Raw genomic sequence first — 16,112 nt, forward strand, 5'->3', positions numbered from 1 at the left:
TGCATGAAACCATCCCTTCTCCCCCCTCATCAATTTGTAAAGCTGGGAAGGTTGGGGACCGCCGCATTAGGAAGCCTGAAACGAGTTCCATTTGTTCTCCTCTGGGTCATGGAACTGGGAAGAGTAGAATAGAATAGAATAGAATAGAATAGACAGAGTTGGAAGGGACCTTGGAGGTCTTCTAGTCCAACCCCCTTCTAAGAAGCGGACTGAGAATGAAGCATTCACCAACCTTCCAAGATGTTGGCCAACTTCCCTCTTTGAATGGAGGCACTGGGGGAAATTTAATTTTCTGTAGCTTATGTTCTCTGACCCAACCCATTTTCAGACTCAGTCTTAGTTTTACCAGTTTCTTCCCCCACTAGAACCTTGGTGTTGTTTTATTCATTTTTGAATGACTTATGCTCACACAATGAGCCTTGGAAGCCTTCATTGGAAGGTTAGATTTAAATCTCTAGAACCAGATCGAAGTATTATTTTCTGCTTGCTGCTATATACATTTGGCTGTTTTTCAGCCACTTTTTCCTTGCAAGAGTCTTATTTTTGGAAGGAGGAGGTTAGCAATAGGAAATTCCTATACAACTGCAAGCACAGAAAGTCAAATAATTATCTTTTTAGGTCTCATTCTGAACCTTAATTATCAATTATATATTGTCTTTTCCATTTTTTGTTATGAATCACAAGTAAAGAAATGCTACTAATTTCTAAAAAAATTTTTTAAAATGTCATTTAAAATAAGTAGATATCAAGCTCTAATTAGTGCCAATGTTTTTTGTTGCAGAATATTTTTCTTACAAACAAAATATTGTGTTCATTTTTATCCTACAGGAATATTTCTATGATAAAACATCATACACAATTATGTTTGGGCCAGATAAATGTGGAGAAGACTATAAACTACATTTTATCTTCAGACATAAACATCCTAAGACTGGGGATTATGAGGAAAAGCATGCCAAGCGACCTGATGTAGATCTGAAAAAAATTTATACTGACAGGAAGACCCATCTATATACCCTTGGTATTTTTTTGCATTTTTAAATTTAGAAAAATAAGCTAGGGTGGAAATACTTACTAACTTATATTTATAACTTATTATACTTACAAGCATATATTTAAAACACATGAATATGTTCTGCATTTTAAAGAAATATTATTTTTCTTTCAGTCATTCTGGGAAACTCAGTTTCTGTGGTAACAGTTTAATATTACTGTCCAGTAAATGTTTGAAGAATAGGACAAAGACTTCAGAGAAAACCTAAAGGAAATAGAACTCTTTGTTCAACAGTATCATTTGCCTTTTTTATACTTAATACTATATAGAAGCAGGTACTGTATGCATAAAGGAAAGCAACTGACAACTGGGAACTTTAGATGCTTCCTTACCTCAGTTTTATAATGAAAATTAAAGGAATTATTATACTTGAAGATATGTTTTCTTAGAGTTACTAATGAAAGCAGTGGGACTCATGTTCTCTTGACAGAACTCATAGGTATTGGAATTTTGTAAATAAAAGGATGTTACGATTCAGAGTGCCAGAAGCCTACAATTCTACTTAAATTTGTTTCGTAATTAGGGTTTTTATATGGCATAAAATCTAAAGCATTGGTTTATTCAATCTGATGCCTTACAGATTTGTTACATTACAACTCCCATAATTCTCAATTATGTTTCAAGTTGGTAAAAATCTTTAGGAAAATAATAGTTGTTTACTTGCCAGCATTAATCATGTTTTATTGTTCCCCTCAAATTAAATGATGTTGTTGTATAGGACAATTAAGATTACTTTAAAGTGAATTGAAGCTTATCCTAGGTCAGGGATCAGCAAACTTAAACACTCAAAGAGCCATTTGGACCTGTTTCCCATAGAAAACACTGGGAGCCACAAAGGTTCTAACTGGAAGCCCCCTGTTCCATTCTGGAGCTGACTGGAAGTTCAGTTCCCCCACCATAGAGTCTCCTCCTAGCGTAGCGTACTTTTTCCTCTACCTGTCATAACTGAAAGCCCTATCAATTGTGGAGACAACTGGAAAACCCCTTGCCATAGAGTCTCCACCTGGCGCATTGTGCTTCTCTCTCCCCTCCCCCCCCCCGAAAGCTCATCTCAAAATTGTGGCGCCAACCAGTGACGGAGTCTCAGCAGAGGAAGGAAAGAGCCACATGCGGCTCCAGAGCCACAGTTTTCTGACCCCTGTCCTAGGTGCATTCTGATATTAACCAAAAATCATGTCTTTGCATTTTATCATACAAGATGACAATTTAATAGAAAGAAGTTTTGAGGATTATATCTATTTAGTATATGAATTTGTTTGCCTTTTAAAATAAAATAGAGTCCTAAGAATTCTTCATATACAATAAGCTGCACTGACATAATGTTATAATTTCTGAATAAATAGGGATAAAAATGTACTGCATGATATTGATTTTGAAGTATAATAAAACTTAAAGCAATATATTTTAAAAGAACAAAGATGGCAGTTTTGAAATGAAAATTTATTATTTAATACAAATATCCACAGGTCCAGATGGATCATGTGCTTTTTTCTTGAAAAAGCTTGCTACTGTCTTAGCTGATCCTTTGTGTACAATTTTTGAAGTATCGTTTTGAATTAGTTCACTGCCTGATCTGTGGTCATCAGCTATAGTTATACCAATCTTTAAAAATGGTGACCCTAGTTCAGTTGAAAATTATAGACCAATTTCTTTGTGTTGTGTTACATGAAAGGTTATAGAATCAATCATAAACCAATCCTTTGTTCACCATTGAGAAACAATGTCTTGGATAACTTGTTGTCCGACAAACAGTTTAGCTTTAGGAAAAACTCATCCTGTAATTTACAACTTTTGCACTGTAAAAATATCTGGACTACATGTCTTGATCAAGGTAAAGGTGTAGATGCAATTTACATAGATTTTTGTAAGGCTTTTGATACAGTAGTATATGATAAGCTGCTGTTGAAATTAAATTCTTATGGCATTTCTGGACCTTTGCACACATGGATTGCTGCGTTCTTGTCTAATAGACTGCAGAAAGTCAAAATAGGAAACTTGCTGTCTAATCCTTCAACAGTTAGCAGTGGTGTTCCTCAAGGCAGTGTTTTAGGTCCCACACTTTTCTTGCTCTATCTCCACAATTTATGTGATCAAGTTAAAAGCAATTGTGTCCTTTTTGCCAATGACATAAAATTATTTAATATTACAAATAATTCTGTTGTTTTGCAAAGTGATTTTGACTATGTGTCTGAATGGTCATCCATCTGGCAATTTCAAATTTTGATTAATAAATGCTCTGTCTTACATATTGGTAAATGTAATCAGAATAACAAGTATAAGCTAGGAGGTATTGATCTAGCAGACGACCCTCACTTTGTTAAGGAGCTAGATGTACTTATCTCTGACAATATGCTCCAAAGTTCACTGTAACATTGTTGCTAAAAAAGCATTAAGAGTTGTAAACTTAATTCTACGAAGCTTCTTTTCTGGAAACGTATTGTTAACTAGATCTTATAAAACTTATGCTAGACCAACTTTCGACTACTGTTCAACTGTTTGGAATCCCTACCATATATCTGACATTAGTACAATCGAGTGGGTTCAGAAGTATTTTACGAGAAAAGTTTTGCACTCTTCTGTACATAATAGAATTCCCTATGCTACTAGGCTCAAAATTCTTGATTTGGATAAGTTGGAACTGCATCACTTTCGGTCAGACTTAGATATTGCATCACAAAATTGTATGTAGTAATGTTTTACGTGTAAATGATTTTTTCTGTTTTAGTTGCAATAATAAGTGTGCAAACAGCCGCTTTAAACTCAATGTAAATCATTCTAAATTTGTAAAAAATATGATTTTTATAATAGAGTTGTCACAGTCTAGAGTGTTTTACCTTATTCAGTTGTCTCAGCTACAAACTGTCACAGTTATAGTCACAAATTGACTTCTGTGGACTTCACTTCATGCTTAAGAGATCCGTAGAGGAGGCGTGCATAAGCGCACTAACATGCCTATCGTCCCTGTCATTGTATTTTTATATTATTCCTGTTTTTGTTTGACAAATTATAATTAATAAATAAATAAATTTTTATAATCACATATAAGCTATAAGGCAAGATTTCAGATTAAATTTGTTTTAAGCAAATTCATTTGGAAATATATTCCTATTACAATGAATCTTTCTAAATAAATATTCAGGCTATATGCTCAATAAAACTTATTATATTTTAGTGCTGAAACCTGATAACACTTTTGAAGTATTAATTGACCAAGCAGTTGTCAGCAAGGGAAATCTCCTAGAAGATGTGATTCCACCTGTAAATCCACCAAAAGAGATAGAAGATCCTAATGATAAGAAACCTGAAGACTGGGATGAGCGAGCTAAGATACCTGATCCTGATGCTGTAAAGCCAGACGACTGGTAAAGAGAATACATAACTCCTCCCTCCCCCCCTTTGATGTTTTTCTGCTGTCTCTAATTTACATATAAGTGGATTTTTAACCTTTCTACCTACCTACTTACTTACCACAATATTCTAAATGCCATAATCATCAGCAGTTATGCTCACAAATAGTATTCTCTAGTTATCATCATTGGTCAACCAAAGCTTTCACTTAGTGCTTTTTAGCAAAATAAAGAAAGCCTAGATTAACAGTCTTCAATAAGTGTTCGTCCACATGCAAAGATTTGCAGTTTAATATTGGTATATTTGATTCACTTCTACAATAAAAGGATTTGGAATAAATAAAATATTATTATACAAATATAGAAAAACATCTAAAAATACATCTGAAGGAACAAATGTACTCATAATAGTAATACTCCTTTATGTGTTTTGTGATAAAATTGGTTTGTAATTTTAAGGAATGAAGACGAGTCTCCAAAAATAGAAGATTCCGATGCTGTTAAACCCGAAGGATGGCTTGATAATGAACCTGAATACATTCCAGATCCAAATGCAGAAAAACCAGAAGATTGGTAAGTACGTCTCTCATTCTGGAAATTACCAGACTCTGATTCCTGTAACAGATTAGATTGAAGATACACTTTTATTTATGGTTCTGTAAGATTTTAAATTGTGTTGATCTTTTGCTCTATTGTCTGGCTTTTATTGTTTTATATTGTATTTAAATATGAAAAAACTGATTACTTAGTTCAGAAACTTAAAATTGAATCTTTTAAAGTGTGAAAATTAATAAGTCAAATAAACAGCATTGTGTATTAGACAACGTTAAGCCTTTATTTATTTACTTGAAGTGTTCTTTTCCTAATTTTATGGGCAGAAAGCAATACTCTAGAAAAGCTAGCATATTCCTCCAAACTTTAATGTCAAACATAATTCCACTTGAAATCTCAAGCAGGATTCTAAAATCAACTAGAAAATATTGGATTAAAAATGGAGATTTCAAGCTTTCTTAAAATGATAATGTGACTATATGCTAATTAGAAATAATTTTAACTGATCTATCAAGGATTGGATTTTAAACACATATCTGTAGCATTTGATCTGTTGATTCATAGATCACATATAATTGAAACATTTAATAATTGCACTGTACATTTCACTGAAGTAAAAATCTTAAGTGATGAGAAAAATATATGCATTGTCTCTTTCAATATGTTGCCCTAATGAATAAGTGAAAACACTAAAATGCTAGCAAGATGCAAGAGTCTAAGTGCAAGATGTCAACCCAGAGGAAACTGACAGTTTATCTGTTATTATTGTATTTTAAGCTGCCTATCTAGCAGTTCAAAAGCATGCAAATGGAAATAGATAAATAGGCATTACTTTGTAGGGAAGGTGACAGCGTTCCATGCCCCTTGGTGTATAATCATGCTGGCCACATGACCACAGAAATATCTTTGAATAATGCTGGCTCCCTAGGCTAAGAAATAGAGATGAGCACGGCCCAAATTAGAGTTGAACACTACTAGACAGGAAAACCTTTATCTTTACCTTTTTTATTATCTTTTGAGTTTTGTCTTCAGCTATTTAAACAAATGGGAAGAAGGCATATTTTCTTATTTCTGTCCTTTTTAAAAACAATTTTTGTTGAATGGATACATTTATCTTTTTTACAGGGATGAAGAAATGGATGGGGTGTGGGAAGCTCCACAAATTCCTAATCCAAAATGTGAAGCTGCACCTGGTTGTGGGGTATGGGTACGCCCCATGATGAACAATCCAAACTATAAAGGAAAATGGAAGCCGCCAATGATAGAAAATCCTAACTATCAGGTATAGCAACAATTGTTATATATTCTGTTGATTACTATATATTTTGTTGGGGATTATAATGGACTGCTTTAATTGTTTCATTACTAAAATGCTGGATCTCACGTCATCAGTGCATGGTAGAAAAATCAGAAGTTAAAATGGCCAAGTTCAAACACAGGTATACTGGTTAGATTAGATTCTATTTGTGGATTGATGTCAATTTTATACATATGATATTTGCAACAGATTGTATTCCTGTACCAATGTCTAATCAGCCATGCCCTCTTTTAAGGTAATTTATTCTATGCTCAGTGGGTAAGACGCTGAGCTTGTCGGTAGTTCGAATCCCTAGTGCTGCGTAACGGGGTGAGCTCCCGTTACTTGTCTCAGCTTCTGCCAACCTAGCAGTTTGAAAGCATGTAAAAATGCAAGTAGAAAAATAGGAACCACCTTTTGTGGGAAGGTAACAGTATTCTGTGCGCCTTCAGCTTTTAGTCATGCTGGCCACATGACCACGGAGATGTCTTTGGACAGCGCTGGCTCTTCAGCTTTAAAACGGAGATGAGCACCATTCCTTAGAGTCTGGAACAACTAGCACATATGTGCAAAGGGAACCTTTACCTTTAGGTATTCTATGCTTTCACAACTGAATAAATGCCTGCCGTTACAATAGACACCATTCTTATCTCACTAAACATAGTTTGTCATTAGTGCACTGCTTCGGATTCTTACTGCCCCTTATGCGGTTTTCCAAGAATTGTTATGGAATCTGTGTAAGTATCTGATCAGTACAGACTTATTTGAAAACACAAGAGGCATTACTGTATATTCTAGAGAATTGGTTAATCAAAATCTCACAATGTCCCATTATTATAAAATCTAGTTTATTTAATTTTATTTTTGACATTTCCAACACAATGGAAATTGGTACCCACTGCTTTAAAGGATCCTAAACCATGATATATGAATTACACTATTGCTTCAGATGAAATATAGAAATCAGAAAACTTTAACAAGTAGCTATCTATATCAGTGAGATATTTCTTCTTATCATTAATTTCTTATCATTAAACTAATTGACAGTGGCCTTGTTTGGATGAACAAACCTCAACTTATTTTTTGATTGTATCTCATTTCCTTTATTCTTTCTTTTGCTGTGCAAAAAAATCATGGGAAAAATTCTAATAAACCATTGTTTTCAATTTCATCAAGTTTAGGAATTTGTGCTGTGGTTAATTATACTGCATGGTTTGCTTGTGCCAGGGGTGTCAAACTGGATTACTTTGAGGGCCAGATCAGCACTGTAGTTCTCCCCCATGGGCTGGCCGGTGGTGGGGCAAGATGGACGCCTCCTGCAGCACTTTGCCGTCTAAAATGGGGCTGCCAGAGGAGGTCCAGGCACGCCCTCAGCACCCCGTTTTGGTCGAAAAGTGCAAAGTGCTGCAGGAGGACATCCAGAGTGAAAACAGGGTATGGGAACCCCCACATTTGTTCTTTTCGCTAGCAAAGGCACCATTGGCCGATCCTTTGCTATTTCCAGGCCTGCCTTATGGGCCAGATTTAAGCACCTGAGTTTGATCCCCTTACTTATGCCATAAAGGAAAAAAGGACTAAATATACAGGGAAATAATGTATTAATACTGTGCCACAAATACAATTTGGAGACAGGTTAATATTTTATTATTTAAATTGATTCACTAAGCTCTGTTTTCCAATGCATAAAATACTAGGGAATGAATCTGTCAATGGGAACCAGAGGTTGGGTTATGTAAAAATATTTTGTTTTATCTGTATCTCTTGTATTTGCTCTAAAATAATAGGAAGCTTCATATTTTGAACAGTTGCCAACCTTCTGTCTGTCATATTAGGTTATTAATTGTTTATCTTCTTTCATAGGAATTCTACTATTTTTCTCTTTCAGGGTATATGGAGTCCTCAGAAAATCCCTAATCCTGATTATTTTGAAGATGCTCATCCTTTTCAGATGACTACTGTTGATGCTATGGGTTTAGAACTCTGGTCTATGACATCAAATATTTACTTTGATAACTTCATAATCTGTTCAGACAAAGAAGTTGCTGATCGATGGGCAGCAGATGGCTGGGGCTTTAAAAAATTAATTGCAAGTGCCAATGAAGTAAGAATTTATTATATTTTTGTCTCAAATACATACGGTTGCTGCAAAAAAAAATATCCCTGAAATGCATAACATTTCAAAATTCCAATGACATTTAATTTTAATATGTTTATTATGTTATTCTTTATGTTGATTATGCTCAATGTTTTATATGCATTTACTAATAACCATTTCCTAATTAATCATTGATTGCCCATGGATGAGAAATATTTAGAAATACATTGAGTTTGATTATAAAAACCTTGCTTCTATGCTTTGTTTACTTTTACACAATTAAGGCACTTGAAATGCCATTAAATTTCTTTAACGTAGTAAACAAATTTACTGAGACTTGTGCAACTTCCAAGCTCTGTTTTCCCTGGGCTTGCAAAACAAACTCAAAACAAAATAAAAGAGAAATGTTTCCCCTTTTGCATTTGAGCGTGGAAGAAGGGATAGGAAAGGAGAAAGGGAAAGAGGAAAGACAAAGAAAAAGTAGGAATGGTGGGAAGACAACAAGGAAGGAAAAATAAGGAAAGAGGGGAAGGAAGAAGAAAGGAGAATGAAGAGGGAAGGAAGGGCGGAAGATTATAATAAGGGAGTGAGGGTCTGAGGGAAGTCCTGCCTTAGCACGTGACCACCACAGGTGCCCCCGACTCAAGTGATTTCTAGCTGGTCATGCTAACCCCCGGCCATACCATACCGACCCCTGCTCTCCGAGGTCAAACACAACCTTAATGTGGTCCTCAAGGAAATCGAGTTTGACACTTATGTAAAATCTGCTACTATAAACTGAATGGGAACTATAACATGAGTAATTATGAACATGACTTCTCAACCAAGAAATGGCTGCAATTGGTGCACAAGATATTTATGTGCAAAAGCTCTTTAGATACAGCTGCCATGTGTATGTATGTATGTGTCAGTTTTAAATATATAACTGACTTCATGCCAATGGATGACTTTGGGAGACATTTCATAAGAATGTTTGTAACAGGTAGACTGTCGTTTCTTAGCATATTTTGTAGCTTGATTTTAGCATGAGAAGAATGGATAACACTTGGTTAAAGAATATAGAAAAAATGTAATAGAGAGGAATTCTTAGTATAGAAAATACAACATTATATTATCGATTCTTGGATTATGATAAAATCTGTTTGAGAACAAAACTATTTTTAAATATTAGTTACTTAATCACTATCATTCTCATTTCATGAAGCAAATCACTATATTCTTTCTTCAGATATGTGATCAATTTTTGTTATTGATTTGAGATACAGCATAATTAATATAGTGGCTTCTTTATGTTCAGAGGTTTCTTTCATATTAACCACTCTTGGTCATAATTGATATAGCTCATGAATTGATCAACATTTTTGAAAAACATAATGTCTTAAAAGAAAATTCCATGAAGCTTGAGCTCTCAAATAAGTGCACGCCCTTTGCTTTTTCAGCCTGGTATGTTTAGCCAGTTGGTGACTGCTGCAGAAGAACGCCCATGGCTTTGGATTATTTATATCTTAACACTGGCACTACCAATAGGAATGGGCATATTATTCTGCTGGCCATCCAAGGTACACTATTTCATTATATCTACTATAAAAATCAATAATTTGCTTGATCTGTTCTTGGTTCAAAATATGTTGTAGTGGGAGAAAGAAGGAAAGGAAATTGGCAAGCACGAGACATTCAATTGTTTTGTAATGTTTTGAAAATATTAAGTCTGAATACCAGACATAATTAATCCTTCTATTTTAGAAAATGGATGACGATATAGACTACAAAAAAACTGATTTAGCTAAGCCAATTACAAAAGGAGAATTAGAACAAGAGATATCAGAAAAGGATGAAATTAAAAAAACAAATGAAAATATTGATGAAGGAGGTAAGAGGTTTTGACAATATTTTTTTGAAACTGTGATAAACTAGTTTACATTAGTTGCTGACATTTGAAACATATTCCAATCTGGAAAACCATTGTTAAATATTCTGTACTTACAGTATTATATACATTCTATATCACCTTATCATTATACACATCAGAGTTCCTCAGTAAAATCTGTAATCCCTACATAGCTGGAAGGCACTACTTCATTTCACATGTTGTGATTTAAAAGTATTCTGTATATGAACTACTCTATGCATTCAATCTGGAATAGGTGTTCTGGCCTGTATATGAAATAATGTGGAGCTACTCTGAATATGGACCAAAATATGTTTTTTCTAGGTAGAAGTATAAAACAAGGGAAAAAAAGTAAAACAAATCTCCAAGTGTTCTTTGGCAGGAGGAAGCATAATGAGAGGGAAAGGGAAGGACTGGTCCTATCCACAGTCATTATAATGTCATCAGCATTATAAAAGGAGGGGTAGAAATGCACTCAATTTGCCCTATTCATCCTATAAATAGCCATTTCAGATTACTTCCAAGTTTCATTACAACCCAAATGTGAAATGACAGAAAAGTTGATTGAGAGACTAGTTACAAAATTTGATTAATATGAATGTGAGATCAAATAATTATGTGATTTGCTAGCTGACAGACTTTATTACAATATATACCTTAAAGATTCATATTTGTGTGTGTGTGCCCTCAGCTCAGAGTTGACCATGAAACTGCCTATACAAGTACTTGCAGTTTTCTTGGCAGGATTTTGGAAGTAGTTTGCCATTGCCTCTTTTCTAGGGCTTGTAAAGAGTGATTGACCTAAGGTGGTTGGATGGTTTTGCATCTAAGGTGGAACTAGAACTCACATTCTTCGTTTGTAGCCTAGTATTATATATACTCTGTACCCACTGTACCAAACTGGCCTGAGAATATATTCTGGAGTTATTTATCAGACAATCTATGTGTCCTTGTTATTTTTTATCTTTACTGTATTATATTTAATACTGATGGTCCCTTGGAATTTGAAGGTGGTGAAGATGATGATTATGAAGAAGAAAATGACACCGCTGAAAGAAGTCAAGAGGAGGATGATAATAAATCTCATTCAGAAGAGGATGAGGTGAGACTTTCTAGAATTACTGAATGTAAAAAGTTTTAGTTCTGCCAAGTCTCTTTAAGGTACATATAGAATAAATTGAAAGCAGAAATATGTAGATCTAGAAAAACACTCCTGATTTTCATATTTCATTATAGCTGTCCATACTAAATTTAGGTCTGTAGGCAATCTGCTCATACGTTATAAGCAGAGTGAGGTCTTCAAAACCATTGAGTGAATGGAGCCATACATTTATTTTCATATATTGCAATATTAGTTTTTCATCCATAGTAAGGACATGAAGAATCCATTTATGTTGCCAAAATCCAAGTGCTAGGTATATAGTTGTCAGAATCCAGTTATCAAATTCCCAGTACCATAGATCTCTGAAAATTTTAGCTTTTGACAGTCATGTTTGTATAGTCCATTACATTCTCCCAAAACTTGCTAAGTATAGGACACTAGCTGATAGCCCGGTGCTGTGCTGGTATTTATTTATCCCAACCCTCCTTCCATGAACCTCAACACAATCTGTAATGTTGGATTTCCCCCCTTACCAGCGGGAGCTCCCTTGGGCAGTACTGTGAAGCCATTACCATGGCAACTCCACAGCGCTGTACAGTAGAAGACATTTTAAAGCAGTACAATAGAAGCCATTTTAAGGCACAACAGGCTGTATCTTAACACACACCCCGAGGGGTGTTTGGGGTGTCTTACCACCACAGTATTTCTTTCCAGAGAGTAGGTAATCCGTGTACCAAGTTTGGTTGAAATTGCTCAAGGTGTTCCAGAGTTATGCTGGAACATACACACACACAGAGCCATATATATATTGGATTTATACAGTAAGGAAGCATTATTTTATTATGCTGTCTTAGACAATTTTTTTTGGTTCAGATGTAAGGAAGTGCAATAAATTCTATATATTTTTGTTGTATGCCATAATTAAAGATACTGTTGGCACTGTTGCTGTAGGTTAAGATATTCTCCCATTATTTATGCAATATATAATTGCATAAATCTAATTCTTTATTCCACTCATTTCTTACCAAATATATAGCAATTTGATTTATTTATAACAAATAGATAGATAAATAGATAGATAGATAGATAGATAGATAGATAGATAGATAGATAGATAGATAGATATGTTGAAAGATTTAATCACTTGTTCTAGTATCTCAGATGAAAATGCTAACAATGTTGTTAACAAGTGTAACTGCAAATATGTAAACATTGTCATTAGGTTACATCTGATATATCATATTTCTTGTAATAAGGCATATGTTAAAAATTCATTATCATCTATTAATTGATCCAAATACCTGTTTCCATCCAACTTTTCCATATCATCATCTTTTCCCAATTTTTTTAAGTTGGGTTTCCCATAAAGTCAATTTAGCATGGGAAAAAGGATCAGCTCTTTTTATTTGACATTCCATTCCATAACTTTCTTACTGACATAATTGTTTCCTGAGATACTAGAGTTCTAGTGAATTGGGATCTATATACACTAGAAAGCAGATACTTTTAAGTCAATATGGAAAGAATTATTGATTTAAATATGTTAGATTCAGTAAGTATCCTACACTTCAGTTTTTCCCTTCTTTCTATAAGTAATACAAGTTATAATGCTTAAAAAGAATTATAAGCAAGCCATATTTGTAAATGCAAATTATTGATTTTCTTAATGCTCTAAGAAATAAAAACATTAATATTTAAAAATATTTTCAAAAGTAAACTTAATATTTAGTTGTAATCAAGATGAATAATAGTGGATCATAACTTATTTTGACAATTCTCATGCATATTTTCGTTCCCCCCCCCCCCCCCAGATGAGAGAAGCAGATGAAAGCACTGGGTCTGTTGATGGACCTGCAAAATCAGTACGTAAACGAAGAGTTCGAAAAGACTAACACACTTCCATCTAGTATTATTTGTTTCTAGTTACACTCATACTGTTTTAACACTGGCGTAGGCAGTGGAGATTATTAACTCTTAAACAAAGACTGAGCTCAGTTTTTATTTTAAGTTCTATTTTCCAGACCTTCTTCATCTTGTCAGGTTTTTCATTTTCTTTTTGAAGAAACATTCCTAATTGTTATCTGGTTCTTTACTTCATAGAATATTTTTTTAAATGGTAATAGGCTTGATTTATTATAAATATTCTTTGAAGTTTGGCTTCAAATTATTCTTTAAACACTTAATGTTTTTTCCCCTAGCTCTAGAGAGGATATATTATTTTTAAGCTTTAGAGTTAAAATTTTGAAAGATGATAAAATTACTTTGATATTTTGAGCTGAATGCAATAACTGTGTTTGGCTGTTGATTACATTTTTGAAAACTAATATTTACTTACATTTTGTTGTAATGTGTGTTTAATGTTTGTTATAGTTGCTGCTTTTTGTTTTACAAAGTACTTCATTGTTATTAATTTTAAATAAAACATGATTTACATTTAAATAGAAAAACATTAACTGTGTTTACGTAACTGGTGTACATGAAAATTTTCATGCTTTTATAGTTTTATGTTTCAAGCCAGATTGGCATAATCCATGTACAATTTACTTCCTAAATTATATTGATTCCTAAATAAAAATCTTTAATATAACCTATTATTTAACTTGAAGCTATTTATGTGTGTATTATTGGAATCACATTTTAAAAAATAAACTATTTCTAATAATATTAACATTTAATTTTCTGCTATATATTCAGAATTGTCAACATTCAGCATGTATTGTATTGCAAAATGGAAAATCACTAAAACAGCATTAGAGTTTCCAGAAATTGATTGCACATTTTCTGCAGAAGTTTCACTTCTGGGTTACCTTGAGCAAATGGATCTCTTATCTTCGGGAGCCCACTAACACATTTTTATTTTAAAAAGCTATTTTGTCTCAAGGCTCTTTATTGTAGAACAGGATTATTTTATACCTGGACATTTAAATGAAGGTGTGAGCCATGGGCATATCACAATTTCCAACATTCCCTGCCAGCAAAGTCAAAAGAGAAGCTGAAGGAAGTCAGAAGTCATGTTCACATGAGGTCCTTCATCAATGACCCACATAGTCCTTATTGTCATTGCTAGGTTTTATCACGTGATGTCACACTTTAAGAAAGCATCACTTTGTAACAGAAATACCAGTTCCACCTGTAAAAATATTGTAGAATGAAATGGGAATTCAGCTTGCAAAATTTCCTTCAAACTAGCATGAGTCATTTTTCAGAATGCTTGAATTTTATAACATTGCCACATTGAAAAAAAATGATCCCAGCTTTCCAGCAATTATTTAAAATAAATTAACGATTTTAGCAATCAAAATGGAGATAGTATACCACAATAAAACATACTATTTTTTCTGAGCACAATGTTTGGAATAAATGTAATGTTCTTACATTTAGATTTCTATTGTTCCATCTCTTACCACTGCATTCCAATTCTGCATATTTTGCAGTATCATTAAATTATGCATATTTAATCATGCTGTCCTTAAATTATTTAGATTCTTAATCATATTTCACCAGCAATCTAAATATACAGCTTACTAACGACTGTTGCGTTTGGATGTGGATACACATATGTTATTGTGTGCTGTGCTGTTGCTTCAAGGTCCAAATATTTAAAGCAAATACAGTATGGCACGAAGTGTATAGTCCTCCACTTACAACCACAATTGAGCCCAAAATCATGGTTGTTGAGCAAAGCACATGTTAAGCGAGATGCCATGTGACAGCTTTGTTCAACAATCACAATCCCAGCTCTCTCAGTTGTGGTCCTTAAGCCGAATGCTACCACACCCAGATGCCCTGTCCCTACCCTTTAGTGGAAAATCCCTTAGCACACTAAAGAATGGACCTCAAATCTGGTGAAAATGCTAGCAAACACCGTTCTGGGAGGCTCAGAATGCTGGCATTTGCTAGTGTTTTTCCCTTTGGCGAAGTGGAGATGGTGTTCACTTAAATACTGACATTCATTATGAAAGGTTTAGAATGCTGGTGTTTCCTAGCATTTTTGCCAAATTTGAGGTCTGTTACTTGAGCCTGTGAAATTTCCTGCGTAAGTGGGAGGGGAAATCTCTTGGCATGCTGGGGAAACTGATCTCATATCCAACGTTCCCTCCAGTGGTGGGATTCCAAAATTTTTACTACCAGCTCTGCAGGCATGGTTTGGTGGGCGTGGCATGGTTTGGGTGCGGCTTGGTGGGCGTGGCAGGGGAAGGAAGCTGTAAAATCTCCATTCCCTCCCCACTCCAGGGAAAGGTTACTGCAAAATCCCCTTTTCCTCCCAATCAGCTAGGACTTGGGAGGCAGAGAATAGATGGGAGTGGGGCAAGACAGAGATGGTATTTACGGGTTCTCCAAACTACTCAAAATTTCCGCTACCAGTTCTCCAGAACTGGTCAGAACCTGATGAATACCATCTCTGGTTCCCTCCCTTTGTAATCTTCACGATTACAGGCCGCTTGGCAATACGTCATAAATGTGAACAGTGACCAAAATGCACTCATGATTGAGGGAATCGTCACATTATTTTATGACAGCCAGAAGTGCTTTACAGGCCATAAAGCATCAGTCCCAATGTTGTCATGACTGCATATGGTGAATAGATGACCGGTTGTAAGCCAGCCGGTATTGTATTGAGATCTAAAGCAGTTGTGATTTATAGAAAAACTGAATTACTTATTGCAGCATAAAGCTTGAGCAAACAGATTAATGTATATTCTGAGATAAAATATTTATTAAAGAAAGGAAAATGGTTGGAGAAATGTTAATACATTCAAATTGAAATGCTAGAAGA

General features: G+C 34.5%; 1 protein-coding gene and 1 long non-coding RNA gene across 2 annotated transcripts in view; one reads left to right on the top strand and one right to left on the bottom strand.

The window, feature by feature from the left end:
* CLGN (calmegin) overlaps positions 1-14,234 on the top strand; it is a 36,385-nt gene extending 22,151 nt beyond the window's left edge. The window contains exons 7-15 of the mRNA XM_032224490.1: positions 829-1,021; positions 4,227-4,416; positions 4,861-4,974; positions 6,079-6,235; positions 8,136-8,351; positions 9,785-9,904; positions 10,089-10,215; positions 11,244-11,335; positions 13,147-14,234. Coding sequence (XP_032080381.1) covers positions 829-1,021; positions 4,227-4,416; positions 4,861-4,974; positions 6,079-6,235; positions 8,136-8,351; positions 9,785-9,904; positions 10,089-10,215; positions 11,244-11,335; positions 13,147-13,227 — 1,290 coding nt within the window. The 3' untranslated portion in view covers positions 13,228-14,234. The remainder of the gene's footprint in view (positions 1-828; positions 1,022-4,226; positions 4,417-4,860; positions 4,975-6,078; positions 6,236-8,135; positions 8,352-9,784; positions 9,905-10,088; positions 10,216-11,243; positions 11,336-13,146) is intronic.
* LOC116513424 lies at positions 4,674-14,714 on the bottom strand. Its single transcript, XR_004255983.1, has 2 exons — positions 14,249-14,714; positions 4,674-5,016 (listed from the first exon to the last, which is right to left on the bottom strand). It is a non-coding gene; the product is annotated as an uncharacterized LOC116513424 (long non-coding RNA).
* Positions 14,715-16,112: the final 1,398 nt, after the last annotated feature.

This window comes from Thamnophis elegans, chromosome 9 (assembly GCF_009769535.1).
Source record: "Thamnophis elegans isolate rThaEle1 chromosome 9, rThaEle1.pri, whole genome shotgun sequence".
In the NCBI taxonomy this organism is placed as follows: domain Eukaryota; kingdom Metazoa; phylum Chordata; class Lepidosauria; order Squamata; family Colubridae; genus Thamnophis; species Thamnophis elegans.